The sequence below is a fragment of the Cucumis sativus genome, chromosome 1 (assembly GCF_000004075.3).
Source record: "Cucumis sativus cultivar 9930 chromosome 1, Cucumber_9930_V3, whole genome shotgun sequence".
Taxonomy (NCBI): Eukaryota; Viridiplantae; Streptophyta; class Magnoliopsida; order Cucurbitales; family Cucurbitaceae; genus Cucumis; species Cucumis sativus.
Window position 1 is genome coordinate 9,033,286 of NC_026655.2, and position 16,886 is coordinate 9,050,171.

The 16,886-nt window shown below is 32.9% G+C and overlaps 1 protein-coding gene across 3 annotated transcripts; it reads left to right on the forward strand.

Annotated features, from left to right (window-relative positions):
- Positions 1-7,947: 7,947 nt before the first annotated feature.
- LOC101213992 (telomere repeat-binding protein 1) lies at positions 7,948-15,788 on the forward strand. Of its 3 annotated transcripts, none has more exons than XM_031885921.1 (10): positions 7,948-8,223; positions 8,766-8,882; positions 9,621-9,813; positions 10,703-10,752; positions 13,379-13,442; positions 13,537-13,677; positions 13,760-14,256; positions 14,436-14,720; positions 15,014-15,070; positions 15,286-15,788. In XM_031885921.1, the coding sequence occupies exons 2-10, from the start codon at positions 8,808-8,810 to the stop codon at positions 15,475-15,477; spliced, it is 1,554 nt and encodes a 517-aa protein (XP_031741781.1). In that variant the 5' UTR covers positions 7,948-8,223; positions 8,766-8,807; the 3' UTR covers positions 15,478-15,788. The 3 variants fall into 3 exon arrangements, with proteins under 3 accessions (XP_031741781.1, XP_004139439.1, XP_031741784.1); XM_004139391.3 differs by having other exon boundaries at positions 7,951-8,223; positions 15,289-15,788; XM_031885924.1 differs by having other exon boundaries at positions 7,982-8,223; positions 9,719-9,813.
- Positions 15,789-16,886: the final 1,098 nt, after the last annotated feature.

A 16,886-nucleotide genomic window follows, 5' to 3' on the forward strand; every position in this document is an offset into this window, starting at 1 on the left:
ACATTTATTAATAAAAATATTATGTTGGTTGTGGTTGTTTCTATATATATTCTCAAGTTGGTTATTAATAAATATTAATAATACTAAAAATATTAGCTGTGTGATATTGTTGTGGTTGAAGATAGAAGTGTTACATAAATGTCCAACAAAGTCATTTGTTGAGAGAAAAAAGGGTTTTTCTCGAAAAAGCATTTGCGATGATATATTAAGATTTGTGAAAGTCTCGTTGTGCTCCTTCAAGAACCTATGAGTTATTGTCACACCCCACCCCGAACACCTACTTGCTCGTCCTGAGACATGGCATGATGTCAACCAAAGTCGCTCGCCTTCTGAAAAACTTCAACCGACACATGACATGAACACTTGCAAAACTTTTAAATATCAGAAGTCTTTCAATAAAATAAACATTTAAATTATACTTTGAAATTTGTAGTGCAACCTATATGAAATCTTTATAAAATGTATCATGGAAAATGACAAAATATGAAGATGTAAGTACTTAAACAATCACATTACTATTAGAAACAAAGCAATGTCCTTGCATAATGAAAACTAAGTTGGCCTAACAATAGTAAGTTCAGCTTACAGAGATCCGAAATCTGTACCTAGAAAAGGAAAAACATTTTTGAAATGGTAAGTCGAAAGACTTGTGAGCAATAGTTTTATAAAACAGGTTTTCATAAACATTTTAGTATAAAACTGAAGCTTAAATACATCTATCAGTAAACAGTCATAACATGAAACTTGAAACAGTTGCATAGTTTTTCGAAGACAGTCGTCCATAGCCACGGGCAGTATTTACCCCTTCGTCCGAAGACGGAACAGTTGATGGGTAGCTAACTCTCCTTCCTTTAAGGCATAAAATATACCCTTCCTGACCACCCATAAACTAGGCTTGTCAATTCTACCATTAGTATGGAGTTAACCCACATGTATACAATAGGTCTCATGGAAAATTCGAGCATGCATAAAAACAGTTAAAAACATGAAAACATTTTCTTGAACTTGATCATGAAATCATTCCATATAGTGTAACTTGAATAATAGTTCATAGACATTTTACCACAAAAAATAACTTGATAATATCTTGGAAATCATGTGCATAAGACATTTTACAAACTATTACTTGTAAAGCTTGAAATCATGTTTCACAATATCATTTAGAAATCAATGTGTTACTCACAATATTTGTACAAATCCTTAGCCGAAAATTTCTCATAATCCTCCTTGTTCTGAAAATTTTATATTTTATCCTTAAATAATTCCTTGAACATAAAATATCCAAAACTTCCCTTAAATTTTTCAAAAATATCAAGACAGCCCAAAATAACTCGAAAACAACCCAACGGTACCCATTGACATGGTGAATGGGGTTGGCCGTGCGCGCATGGCCTGCATGGCAACCTTACTAAGGTGGGGCTCGTGCTTTTCGCCTACCTCCTGCTCCCATCACGTGCTTTGCGAGGGTTGGTGCTCCCTTGTGCATGCCTTATAGCTCAAATGTGACATGACCTTGTCATGTGTGTGCAACCTGATCCAAAATAACCTCTATGAACAAAACGCACTTCATCTCGCCTACACACGCATGACTCACTGCCACTACTTAGAACACTAATTAACATCCAGAATCACAACCCAACTATGAAAAATCATAACTTAAAATCCATAACTTTTTTTATAAAACTTCTTTCTACAAATTTTCTCTAAATTTTCTTAACTTTCTTACCTCAATTTTTTGAAGCAAGATTCCAAGTAATGAGTCTTGCAGCCCTCTGGAAGTGCACCTTGCTCAGATTTACCCAAGAAATTACATTCTCGCCTTCTCTTGATCAAAACGAAAAGCTCCTTAGATCCAAAATGTACAGAAGCCCTCTCTCATAAATTAGACTCAATTTTTTAACTTTTAAAACCAATTTGAGTGATTTTTCACGAGTAAGTTATGAGAAATTCATTGCTGAAGTTGGCCTATTTATAGAATTATTTGCATGGGATTAAGGTGACATTTAATCCTTGATTAAACTCACCTCTTAAGCGTGTACTTACACCTCAACATCTCCTCCATGTCCTCCTTGGTCGCAAAATGTATGATGACATGATCAAGACACATGGATTTACTTTTAACCGATTGCTTAGAGCATGCCACATGTATGTCATAATCGTATGGCTAACCTCCATGGCTTCCTGATACACCTTCCCCACGTACTAAACTATATTTAGATAAAAAAAACAACATGCAAAATATTTAGTAACATGTGTTTTCTTTTAAGGAGTCGATCTTTTGAAGAACTAAAATATAATTAAGATTACTGGAAACTAAATGAATGTTGGAATGCATGAGAATTGATGGTGAAATGAAAATAGGATCGTGAGACTAAAAATGGTGAAAATAGGGTTGGATTGAAAACTGTAAGAATATAATGAGCTTAATATTACAATTGTGGTCCAAAATGTTCAATCTATTACTGTTCAACAAACACCCCCTCAATGTACAATAATTGTGGAGTTGAAAATTTAACCTCTAACCTCTAGAAATGAATGACAGTGGCCAAACTATCGTTGTCATAATTTGTGTTTATTATTTTAAGTCTTTTACCTTGCAAAAATTGTTACGAAATCAACAATTAAGCAATACAAAAGCATAAAGATTGACACACTGATATATGTGGATCACTAACAGAGTGTTAACTACACGTCCACAGGCAGAGAGAATAAATATTATTGGAGAGAATGTTTTTAGAATACAATACAACACCATTAGGTTAGAGAGATTAAACCCTAAAGTTAAAAGTGTAAATAACTACATATGCACAATTACAAAAAAAACTAAAGAGTGAGACCCTCGTATTGGATCATTTCGTAGCGCAACAAAACGAATTTAAAACATTCCAACAAATAATCTAATCCTATTTGATAATTTTTGTATGTACTCTCAATTTTCTTTCATTTTTAATAAAAATTACATACTTGTATAAACTTTTTATTAGTACTATTATTATTATGTTCTCAATTTTAAAGTTGGGGCATTTAAAAATATATAGAAAATTGGGACAAAATATGTAGCAAGTATAGTAAATTTTAGATTTTATAGTAAAATTTTAGATTTCATGTCTATCATTAATAGAAAAAAAGTTTACTATATTTCATAAATACTTTAAGTAGTTTTGTCATTTATAATTAAATTAAATTATTTTTACTTTTAGTTAGGTGTATTTACTACAACAAAAAGATCTACAACCACAGTTACTTTCTGTTACGAAATAAAATTCGTGACAATTATTTACATAGTATCAGGAGCCATAGAAAGTCATTCCATTACAGGTTTCGAAAACTGTTGCAATAAGTTTTTTCATGACAGAAAATAAATATTGTTAAGTACTATTTTATGACAACAAATAACTATCATATTTTATATTATGACAACAAATAACTGTCATCATTTGCATGTTAACGACAGTTAAAAAAACTATCACAAATTCGTTTATTATGATATTTTTTAAATGTCAAGGATATGTCAATCGTGACAATTTTTTTTAGAAAATTAAATGTCATTGTTTTGTTATTGACGACATTTTTTTTCTATCAAATATAGGGCAATCATGACAGTTTTTTATAACACAAATGTCACATCTAAAAATATTTTTTGTTGCTTGAACCATGGTCAAATCCTTCATTTCTAAAAACAATAAATGTATTTTGATGATCTGAATCAGCTTCTTTGAAGAAAATTTCTAAAAAATGTGTAAAACTGCATAAAAATAAACAGAATGAGATGGTTAGTGAAACTTCCATATACATCTAATGAACAAAATGAGATAGTCTGCAGGATGATGGATGATGTAAATAAGTATTTTGTAAATTTCAAACTTAAAAGTGAGAAAGCCAAAGAATTTTGCAAAGTTTGTTGGAAGAGTAGTAAAATTTTTAAGTAAATCTGAATAAATGTGCTAACAAGATTTTACAAATCTAACATAATGTAAAAAGTGAGTTTCTGTGAATTAATTAGTTTAACAAAACGCCAAAAATCATTTAAATTCTCACACAATCACTTTTAACACCTCCAAAATCAATCCTAAACAAATCCTTATTAAACCATGTAGACACGAAACAAAGATATTTAATATTTATAACCATCAACTAATATAAGACCACATAACAGAATTCACAGTATATATAAATATATGGCAAAGATAGAAATCCAAAGGGGTGGCACTGGGGGTATATAGGATAGTGAAGGAACATACCAAGAATCCAACTGCTTGCCTCATCAGTTTTAACTCATCCCAAGATTACCCAGCATACTAGAATTTATAAATTCATAACAAGAAATGAACCATTATTGAAGTAATAGAATATAATAAAGCAGTATGCAGAGTTTGAAGAAGGAGGTTGTTAAAATATCAGAGCACCATTATACCTCTTCTTTTGCTTGAGAACACAAAATCTCTTAACTCAGCCAATCCTGACTTCACATATTCCCCATTGCCTCGACCAAGTAAAAGACTGACCCAACACAAGCCACGATAACATTCGTACTAACATATATATGAGCTTCAAATGAAAATTTGTAATAAGTAATGTAATCTCGAAAATTCACACCTAACTACTGGGTGGCCTCATTTTGAGTGGTATTAAAGTTCTTTGCCCATAAAAGCCGAAAAAAATATGCCCGGGAATCAGTTTTTGTTTTCGCCCCATAATCACGATTATGGGATAATCAATTGAATTGCGTTTTAAAATTATGTTGTATATTGTTAGTGTTATGGTTATAGTTATGTTTATTATTACTGTCTATTTTAGAAGAAAAACAATATGAATTTTGACATATTTACTATTATTATTATCACTATCGTTATGAATTTGCCTTTAGAGGTAAAGGTAAACATACCAAACACAATAAATTTGATAAAATTGTTAATGTTAGGTAAATGTGATCAAAAGCAATCAAAATACATTTTCTGGTTGAAACCCATTACGATTGATCTATCAATGAAATTTAATTACGATTACATCAGTTTTTATTATGAATTGGTAAACATGGTGGCAAAGTTGGCAAAATCCCTATGCAATTAAAGCATGGACACAAAATCGATAAACATGGTGATTAGAGTAGATAATCCTCAGTTTGAACGGGGACAGTGTCATGCGTCCCTCACCTAGAACGCATTCTTCCCTTGTAATATTGGGTGCGAATGGACTTGGGCAGCTCCAACACCTCTAATGAAGCGTCAAAATGCCTGAACTTAGAATTAGCTTAAACTTTATTTCTTGAACAACATGGTGTGCAATAAGAACTTAACACTTTAGGCTTGAATATAACTTAATAACTTTTATTAACTTCACGAAATTTGATATAAATATAGATAACCCTTTTTAGAAAAACTAAACTAAACTTCAAAACTTCAACACATAGCTCAACTCTTAACGTCTGACTTCACTTCTAAACGCCTATCAGATCACATTTTTTTAATAGTCTTAATGTTTCGCTTGCCTAGGGAAGAAAAATTTAAAACACAAGACTAATGTTTAGAAAGTGGTATTTTAGAAAAACCTTTAAAAAAAACATAAGACAGCATACAATAAAACCTTTTGATTTTCATAAACATCATAAATGTAGCATTACTCATTTAAGTAACACAAATCACATTAGCCTCTACTTATTCATCTCACATAGACGTTGAACTTACTCAACACATAGACTACTATGAATGACCCATCTCATCATTGGTATCTCCACCCCCGTTCATTCCATTTAAATAAATATTATAATATAAAACTTTAACTCCTTAAATACTTAAAATAGTTACAAATTAATGTAAACACTAACTTTTAAATAAATTTAAATCATTAAAAAATTTAACAAATAATTAAATTTAAAAAGTGAAGGATTTTTTTTTTTGTCTGGACTCGAATTCCCGAATAAAGATTCTCAAACCCAGACCCCGACTCCCACTTCTCCAAAATAGGAAACGAAGATGACAATATTCTATAGAGACGAAGATGAAAAATGCATATGTCCTACCCGTGGTCAACCATAACATGATCTTAGTGTAAAATAATTTTGTTCCATGCAATTACAACCCTTCAGGGTCCAAACAATAATGCATTAAGTTTTGTTTTTCTTAAGTTTCCATCTCAGTCTCCTTCTCCCTTTTAGTTGAAACCTAAAGAGGACAATTATTTTTTTTTAGTAGAAATAATTTGTTCTTCCTAAAGAGGACAATTATTTTTTTGTAGAAATAATTTGCTCTTACTTTCCCTATAAAGAAAGGGCTCCAAAATAACAAAAGATTGATTTGATAGGTTCAATTATCTGAAAGTTAAAAAGATGAAAATGGATGATATGATAGGTATAATTGTTTGTTATGTTCCTCTCCTGTCTCTTTCCCTTATGTTTTTAAATGATATTATCAAATTTTAGTTCGAGATCTCTAAAAATGATAATAAATTGAAAAAAAAAAATGGACTCAAAACTGTTAGCTCCAAAATTTACATAAAAATATTAAAATGCTTAAGACGATAGTGTTATGATATCATCAACATTAGAGATGTCCATAAGTGGGACGTCTCCATCCCGTCATCCTTGCCCCCTATCCCATTCTCCATCCGCACAAATTTTTTCGCGGGGATTTGTAGGAATTACGCGAGAATCAAGTTTTCCGTAGGAAAATATTAGTCACTTTTGTTTTTTTGCTTTCCTTTATTTATTTTTTGTTTTTTTTATAAATAAATCAATATAAATTTATGTATATATATAATTATACATCTGATAAATAAATAAACAAATATAAACATGTATGTTTATACCTACGTAGTATATACTGTTTTACTTTTGGGGCGAGGTTGGAGTTGGAGAATATATTTCTCGTTCGAGGCCTCAAAATGTCAATGAGAAAAAAAAAATATTTCTCATTCCCTCTCCATTTCCAGTGTAATTAGAGAGTTTCTGCCTCGTTTTGGACGGATTTCCATGAAGTATAGACATATATAGTCAGTATACAAATGAATATTGCTCTATTGTTTTGGTTTTGGGATGATTATTAAAAATACAATTATTCTAACTTTAAAATCTAATGTCAACTATGTTAAAAGCTTTTACTTCTTGCAATATATAGGTAATTAGTTACTGTAATATATAGGTAAGTTCAGCATTGTGTAAATGGATTTGAAGGCGACAAGAGTAAGGATCATTTGTGAAGTTAAATTTAAAATTGAATCTTTCAAAATGATAGGACCTACATAATACCTAAGCTCTATAGATTTGAAATTGAAAAATTTTAAATTATAGATACTAAATTAAATTTATCCACAAATTATAAGTGAATTTATTTACTTTTTGAATGTGTCATTAACCAGAGTTGAAGGTTCATAAATATAAAAAAGGAAATTTAAGTGTTGTAAGAAAATATGTGAAAGATTGATGGTGTTTAAAATGTAATTTTTAAAATTATTTGAAATTATAAGCGTCATATTGAGTATATGTATGTATTGAGGAAGTTTGTTTGTTTTTGTTTTAGTTGGTGGGTAGATTATGTTTGGGGGCAGTGAGAAGATGTAATAAGTTTGTAAGGTTGTTTTAAAAGAAACAATATTTTATAAAATGGAAGGTTCTCCAAACACATAATATAAACTTATTATAATAATGTAAAGGCAATTGAATTAGTTCACATCACCAACAAATATTAAAGATGAGAAAAAAAGAATAAGATGTAAAATACAAAGTAATATAAAAATAAAGAAAAGACAAACAAAATCTAAAGCAAAAATGGAGAGATGAGAGAGAAAATGGGGAGAGAATAATGAAATTTAAGATATATGGGGGGGGGGGGGCGGGCGCGTGTGGGGAAAGGCGCGTGAGAAAAAAGTGTAAGTGATTTCACGCATTACGAGTCAAAATGGACTCGTGAAGGACCGTATCGTTAAGGCGGCAAAATGACGATGATTTGTCGCTTACATCTTCTCTTCCGGACTCCACTCTTCTCATTCCAATCCATTTTTCTTCAAACCCATTTCAAATCCGCCACCTAAAACTTCACCGCTCTCTTCCACTTCCTTTGCTCCTCACTCCTTTTTCCCTCCTCTTTCTCTTTTTCTTTCCACTTTCCCTTCTCCCTCTCTCTCCCATTGCAATGTGATGGATTTCTGCCTCTCTTCTCTCTATTTTTGACCTTTTTTTGCTCTCCATGTCCATTCTTACCTCTCCGCTGTTTCAGAATTTTACCTTTGGTACTTCCCTTTTCAGCTATCTTTTTTTTTTTTTTTTTTTTCTATTTTCCTTACTGGGGTCTCTAAAATTTTGCGGTTTTTCTCTTCTTGCTGCTGCTGCTGCTGTGTGTGTGTGTGTGCGTGTTTTTTTTTTTTTTTTTTTTTTTTTTTGCATCTTTGCATTTTTGCTTGTTGGGTGCTTAAGCTTTATTACTTTACTCTTGATGAATTTATTGTGGTTACTTATTTGGTGTTCTGGGTCAGTGCTGGTTTGACCTTTGGTTGCATGGAATTTCTTGATTGATTTTGTGTCTTGCTTCGACTGTTGGTGTGCATGAGCTTCACTTGGGATTGATTTTGAAGAGGATCGGAGTGTTTCTCTTTTTAGGTTTTTAAGTTAGTTGCATATGCTCGTATATCTGGTGTTTTGTGAAAAAATTGGTTGTTTTCTTAGATAGGGAATTCCAATTCTCTCTCTCTCTCTCTCTCTCTCTCTCTCTCTCATTTTATGGCTTTCAATTGCATTGCAAATTTGAAACATGGGTTTTGTTCTTTATTTACAGGCATAGCATTGGCTTGAGGGAAAGGATTGTACTCACCACACGATGAATGCGGCGTCCAAGGAAACTATGATGACTTCCAATCAGGCTACAAAATTGTTTACTTATGAGTTTCCTGATGTATGCATGATTTACATTCCAGCAAGAAAGTTATTTTAGTTCTTAATTCTATGAATATCTCTAACTTTCAAATATTGATATGCAACTTGGTGGAGTTTAAGTTATGTTGGGTTCTTAGAAGTTTGTTGGTTATCTTTCTAGTTTTCTTTTTGCTTGATTATATGTTCTAGTGGAGTCATTACTGGAGGAGGCAATACGTTCACGATGATGTTCTGATTTGGAACTATTATGGAAAGTGTATTTCCCCTTGTTCTCCTTTCCCTTGATAGATACTGCCAAGTTACTTCAATGTAGTTTTAAGTTAAACTTTTGAATCATCACTTGGATTTAGCCTGTTTTTTCCCTCTATGCTTGTCATTGAGTTGGGAAAAGAGAGATGCATCATGCACGATAAAATTATGGAGAAAAGGTTATTCAGAAGGAATTTTTTTGAACTGACAAAGATCATGATTTTACAATTATGCGACAAATTGATCATGATTAGATATCCCATTTCAGTTGAACACTATCATTTTTGGTTTGGCACTCTCTCTCTCTCTCTCTCTATTTATCCATCTAAATAGCCATCTGATTGTTTTTGGTTTGGCAGTTTTATTGATTTAGTGGTATATGAAGGGGATTTCTCGATGTTAACATAATTTTGATTGTCAATATCTTGTCTTTCTATATTTTTTCCCCCGGGAATTTGATGCTTCTGACTCCTGTTATTCTGTTGACAACCTCTTTTTTTCCCTCTAGGTTGACTCGGATTTATCTATTTTCCCTGTTCCAGAAGATGATGTCTTAGGGGTGGAACATTTCTTGGAACCTGACTTTAACAAATGCTTTTCTGGCAGTGTTCTAGATTTCAACACGTTCCACTCTCATAAGTGCTTAGGCATTGAACATTTTTCGTTTGCTGTTGATTTTGATCAGATAAAGATTGATAGCGGTAATTATCTCATTGATTTGTTAGTACTTCTCTTTTTATTGCAACTGGAGGTGTTTTTTTCATTCAAGGAGTGAATTACTGTGTCTACATGAACCGTTCAACTGTAAATGGTCTTCAAATATTATTTTTCTCATTGATTTTCATTCCAGTCAACTTGTGGGGTTGATGGGTGTTGAAGCTTCTTGTTTCCCTGGAAGTGGTGCAGAATTTGATTTCGTTGCATTAGTATTTCTGTTATAGGATCTAGCCTTTTTATCTTTTACTATTTTCCTGTCCCCTTAAGGTGGGCTTTAAAAGGTTTTCTGATGGAGAAGTACTATGTGAGTTAACTGTTTCATTTACTATGAACATTTTTGTTTGTTCGTTTCATTTCAACTTCAACACTGGCACTTTACTAGTTTCCTTCTCTTTTATCTATAGAAGACTTGTGTTCACTTTTGTAAAATCTAATAATCATTGCCGTTCTTTTGTACTTGCGTACAAATTTGGATTCGCTTACTGACACTTGGATTGATGGTCTGCTTTATCATTTGGTAGTAATGTCAACATGCTCTTCATTAAAATTAGTATACATGTGTTTGTTTCGGTAGGGCAATTTGGATTCTTTTATCTATCATTTACAATCTTTTCCTTTTGGCCTCCTTTCAAACCCATGGTGGCCACTACCCATCTACCTAGCTGATTAGGAGAGATTAGAATTTTATGATTGTCTTCAACTAAATGTTGTAGGATCATCTGGATATACATTCCTACTATCTACCATTTTTCTCAGGATAAACCATAAAATATTAAACCTTTCTGTTTGTATTTCGTTCTTAGGTTTTTTTCAATACACACACATTATGCTTTCACATACTTTCTACTAATGAATTTCAATTCTCTTTTGCAGAATCATTGCATTCTAGCCTTACACTAGAAGGAGAGAGAACTAAGCAAGAGGTACAATCTTACTGTCAAGTATTTTAACACAGTTGTTTCTTCATTTCATTCTTCAATATTGTTTAGAGGTATTCCTTTATTGAATCTACGTGTGAAATCTATCAGCATTATCTCCACTTCGGCCGTTTGGTCCTACTGTCATTGTGTATTAACGTTAACGTTTGTAATTACATTAAATTTCTTTTTTCCGTTTAGTGTTAGTTACCTATTCTTGATGTTTAATAATTTTCAACTTCTCTGATTTTACAGGATTTGGTGTCCTGTATTTTAAATTCTGGGTCAACTTTGATAGGATCAATTTTTCTGTCTCCCTTGTACGTTTTTTTACTTAATCTGAGACAATATAACTTCTGGTTGTAGATAGTCTTCTAGCTCTCTGCATGGACACTAAGGTAGTGGGCTCGGATAACTTGGTTCTTGTAGATTATAAGTGTAGGAACACTAAGGAGATACGATTGGAAAAAAAAGGAATACTGCAAAGATAAACTACTGCTAGGATAGCAGAGATATCAAATACTAATTCGTTAGCTTGTTAGTGCAGTGGACATATGGGTTTAAAAACAGAAAAAACTTTGGTCCTTGGAATGAGTTGTGGGGGAGACGTAAAGCTCACGCTTGACTAAGCATTTAATTGGTAGTTTTATCTTTCTTTCCTAAATTGGTAAGAGAAGTGGATCCAGAGAGAAGGCAGTTGTCAGAAATATATGAAAATGAAATATGAAACAAGTTTAAGGGGAGTGATGGTGTCAATAAAAATGAATCCATATATGGTAATGATATTTCTAATATAATGATCCTGTAGATCATCAAGATCAGTAGAAACTTAAAATTAGTGTTAACAACCTTTTGATGAAAACAGTAAAAGAGAAGCATTATGCAAACATCGGTGAAGTTGGAATATAATGATTCTTATAATTTGAGCACCTTCCTTATTCTTATAGTAGCCGTATTTGTATCATTGGGGTCAGGGTTGATGATGGTAATCCAGTGGGTTGTTTTTATTGAAATTTTGGGAAAACTAGAAGTGTCAACAATAGGATGAACAAGACTTGGCAGGTCTTATTTGAATAAATTCATATGATTTTATTGTACTTTTAAAGATTCTTTAGTTTTTTTCTTGCTTGTGTGCTATTTTGGGAATGGGTTCATCAAATTACTTTATCTCAGACATTTTTCTAATACAGAAACTTGCTTAGTCCTTAGATAACAACCTTGAGCTGATTTCAGTTACGTTCTTGAAGAAAACTGTCAACTTGAGATGTACACTTAAATGTTCTCAAAAGCTACTCTAAAGACAAGTATAATTCTAGAGAACTTTTCCATAGACTAAACACCCAGCACCCTTCTCTTAATTTTAAAAAAATGTATGGAATATGAACATGTATATAATGTGACCCTTTTTAATTGTAGATCCCACATTAACTCACTCGGTGGTATGACTCGCACTTTTGAATCACAAATTCCCTTTATCACTATTCATAACTAGTAGTGGAGATTAAGAGGCAATGTAAATGCTGCCAATAGATGGTTGAAAATGTAATTATTTACTTATAATTCTTCAATGAGATAAATTATAACCTATCAGCTATGACCAATTAGAGGGTCACAATCTCTCCACACTAACTTCATATAAATCCGTCCACACCCTTTATCCTGAACAGCCCATACATGTATTATAACCACTAAACTAACAAAGGAAGTTATAACTCCCTGACATAAAAAACAAAAGTTAAATATAATAACTGCTAAAACAACCAGCGATTAGTCCGTGCCCTTGTGATTATTGCATGCTCAACAAGGTGCTCAGTCTCAAACAAGTAGTGGATGTGCCCAATACAGTTGCTGTACCCAAAATAATGTTTCTACAGTTCGTAGCGTTCAATGCAGACATGCTTTAACACATGGCTCAAACCAGAAAAAGACAACTAGATATTCAAGGGAAAATCATTGGACTTGCCTTTGCACTTTATTGATAAAAAGTAGATACAAATGGTTTGAAAGAGAACAGCCATTCTTGAATTGGTGAAAAGTTATGCTCTAAATAAGTGAACATAAAAGAAGAGACTGAAGGACTGTCATCCTCTACATGTAAATATCTCTTTTTCTATGGACATTCAATTTTGGAACCCTTTGTTGGGGTTATTAGTACTATTACTATTTATATTTTAATGGAAATTGGAACGCCATTCCTTTGTGTGCAATTGTGTTAATGATTCAAACCAATTTTGTTTGTTGCATCAGTTATTTTGAACATTGTTATTAACTGTCAATCTAGTTGCACTTAATTGAGCAGCAACGTTCACTAGGCTTCGGTTAATCTATGAGAAGCAGAAACTATGATGTAATATGAGATCATTTAAATACCCATGATTGCACAAAACAACCTGTTCTAGATGATGAAAATTGGCACGTCCAACAAAGGATTCCCTTTTTGCTAATTTCCTTTTTATTTTGACATCATTATGGTCATTCATGTGGCCAGCCAGTAGTTGATAAGACCATTGATGGAAACTGTCTTTGGTGTATACCTGATCATTTTCTTCTTTTTTTCCTCTAGAAGGATTTTGAATAGCTATTAACTTGGAGAACTTTTTAACACCATTGAAACTAATTCTATACTTTCTAGGGTCATGATGATAAACTGCGAGCTGATGATGTGTGTTCTGGGATTAACAAACATCCGGGAGCTGGTGAGACCTTGTTCCATAAATTGATTTGCAACCAACTTGTTTTGGAATTGTCTAGTGTTTTGATTTGACCCACTTGCCTCTTTCCATTGCTCAGTGAACAGTCGAACCACAGATGATATCTTCAATTTGGCTCCTGCTTCATCCAATGCTTCTTTTCTAGGCAATGTGGATTTTGGTAGCTACTCACAAGGCTTTTCTACAACTGACATTGGTGTTGATTTGTCTTTTGCTGGAGGTCTGGTGTCAAAACCCATTTATGACCAGAATTCATCTTTTCTAAGTTGACATTCTGCTTAAAAATAGTTTGACGGTTGCAGGGCATAATGTGGCTTTTGATCAGAAGGAAGGCAAACATATGATCTCATCTAGCACTGGGTCATCTGGCTGTTCAGGTAGCACTACTGCATGCTTGGATGATGAGAATATGTCGGACGACAGACCTATGAAAAGGAAGAGACTCTCAAGCAGCGACTCCTTGAAGACAAATTTTGAACACAGCGAATCTAAAATTAATCCCTTTAGTGAAGGGAATAGGGGAGATACACTTGTTACAGAAAAGAGATTGCGAAAGCCTCCCAGGAGATACAGTGAAGAGTCAGTTGAACAAAAATCGAGGTCTAATAGCAAGAAAAGCGCTCTTAAAGCTTCCAAGGATAAGTCTTTCCATTCTGAGTCTCACAAGCAGCAATGGCAGAAGAAAGTTAAAGCAGCACCAATCGTTCATAAAGATAAATCATTCAATGGAGGTTGTATTCAAGTTCCGTTCGGTCTTCCAATAGAAGAAGGTCACTCAGCCAAAAAGAGAACATGCTGGGTAAGGATAGTTCCTGTTCGTAAATTTGTATTTATCTATAATGTATTTCTCTTATCAAAGTTCTTAAGGCATGGTAAGTCCTTGTGGAATATAGAGATGAAGTATGCGGTTCCAAATTCAGCAGCTATTCATAACCTTGGTTATATTATCTCTATTGAACTTGCTATCACTCTAATCAGGAGCCGGAGGAGATCAAGGACAATAGAATATTGTGCATAAAAGATAAATATGAAGTGGAATCTTTCTCAGCCGAGTCTGAAGATGAGAACACTGAAGATGAATGTGCCACCAAAGGTAACAGTACTCAAAAGGGCAACAGTCGCAGGAAGCATCATATCTCGTGGACTCTTTCTGAGGTAATGAAGTTGGTAGAAGGTGTTTCAGAGTATGGAGTTGGAAGGTGGACAGAAATAAAGAGGCTACAGTTTGCATCATCTTCACATAGAACATCTGTGGATCTCAAGGTGAAACAGTTTACTGTTTGCATTTCAACTAGTGTCTCTTTAAATTGAGAACTACAAAATGATCCGTTTTGAACTGCTGGCTTTTTTTTTTTTTTTGCCATCTAAAATTTAGTAACTCGTTTCGTTGACACCCACATGTTGTAGGATTAGGTAGGTTGTCTCGTAAGATTTGTTGAAGTGCACCTAAACTTGCTTGGACACTTATTGACATTTATAAATAAATAAAATTTAAAACAGTTGCTAGGTTTTGCCATCATTAGTTGTTGTTTTAACTTGTTTTCCATCAATTTCAGGACAAATGGAGAAATCTATTGAAGGCAAGTGACACACAGTTGCAAAACAGAAGAAAGGTTGGATTATGTTATTTGTTCTATATTAGTACAATGCTTTATAAACTTCATTAATGCTAAGCCTGAAATTTATGCAAACTGAAGATGTGATTCCCAATTGTATTTTGCATAATGCTGAAATCTCTGATAATCTTGGATTTTCATGGTTTGCTTTACTAAAAGGTTGTGTTTTGGCTGAAGATTCGAATGGTTAACACTAGACTCTATCTAAATAGCAGGTGGTGCTTGGTCGGAAGCAAGCATCTCAGCAAGTACCAGAATCTGTTCTATGTCGTGTTCGGGAATTGGCGGCTATTTATCCATATCCTAGGGAAAACAAATCCAAGGAATCATGCTCAGCTCCTTCAACTTCATCCTTCAAATCTACAACTAATAACATGTTTGTATCTTTGCCCACAGTTATGTGAAGTTGAATAGAGTATCAGATTGGTTTTTTCATTCTCCCTCTTTTTTCCTTTTCATTTTTTTCTTCGTTCCCTTTTTAGTCTTTTAGGAAGTTAGAAATGTGAAATCTTCTTTACCCACTGACTTGTTTGGCAAACAGATGTCAAAACTTCCATTCTGCTTTGCTATTGGACCCAAACCCTTTCTTTTTCATGTATCGTTCAATCTCTCTGCTAATCAAAAAAAGGAAAAAGAAAATTGTTGGCTATAGTCTTTTGCTTTAGGGTTGTTAATGAGATTTGGGTTAGATGTGGGAATGAATCTTTTTTTTTTATTGTTGTTTTTAATGTACTTCATTATATTTCACTTATTTTCATATTTTTGGATGTGTTCATTACTATGTAGTGATCATAAAATGAAAGTACACAAAAAAAATAAAATGGTTAGAAGCCTCTTACGTTTAGAACCCTTCGTGCCTCCATTTTGAGTCAAAATGTAGCTGCCTGAGTGACAAGTTGAATAGCAAAAGGCATTGTTTGAGCTTAAGGTTGGTCCAATAATAAGCTTATGGGGTTGGCCTGTGGAGTCAACCTAAGTGTTGCCTATTGACCGTACATGTGCATGTTCGACTATCAGAACTGCGATCCATATCAATTCTCAATTCCAATAAATAAAAGGGATATCGCAGTCATTACACCATCATCACCCATTCTTACTTGTTTTTAAATTTGATTTTATCATTATATTTATTGTAATTTCATTTTAGACATGAAATTGTATTTATATGGTAGTTTACAATTATTTATTTTTTTATCAACAGGATTTAGTTATTGTGTTTATCAACTGCGATCCATATCAATTCTCAATTATTGTGTTTAGTTCACAATTATTTGTTTTACCTAATTAAGTCTTCATTAGCTCTTTCATTGTTTTTAATCTTTTTCGTTGCTATATCACCATTTGATGTCAATAAGAATTTAGTTCAATTAACACTTGTGTGTATCTAAGGATCGAGAAGTCTCGTGTTCAACTCTTTTCACCTTTAGTTTGTACTTAAAACAAATATCATTACATAATCTCGTAAGTTTCATGATTAGGCAATACGTGGTTGATGCGAGTTATGAATCAAGATTCACATTAAGTTTTATCATAAGGCACTTGGAGAGGTTAGAAGCTTACACTAAATTTCATTCAGGATGCTCTAAAGTCTTCGTATATATGTTATGCTTCATGTATTTTTTTAGGACATTGATCAGTGAGTTTCTAATATTAGTTAAAGTGTAACTATATATATATTTGTTAACAAACACCTTTTTTATTTTCCTTAAGTTTTGAGAAAAAAGTTTCAAAAGCTTCCTTGGTTCCTTTAAACCAATGTTTAAGTTAGGTGAAATTAGGAAATGGCTTTAAACCCTAAATTCTTAAGCTGTAA

What these genes read in the sequence shown, in the direction of transcription:
- LOC101213992 (XM_031885921.1), top strand. Translation starts at nt 8,808, where the DNA reads ATGAATGCGGCGTCCAAGGAAACTATGATGACTTCCAATCAGGCTACA. An exon ending in TTACTTATGAGTTTCCTGAT is followed by an intron (nt 8,883 to 9,620) that starts GTATGCATGATT and finishes TTTTCCCTCTAG; the next exon opens with GTTGACTCGGATTTATCTAT. An exon ending in TGATTTGTCTTTTGCTGGAG is followed by an intron (nt 13,678 to 13,759) that starts GTCTGGTGTCAA and finishes TGACGGTTGCAG; the next exon opens with GGCATAATGTGGCTTTTGAT.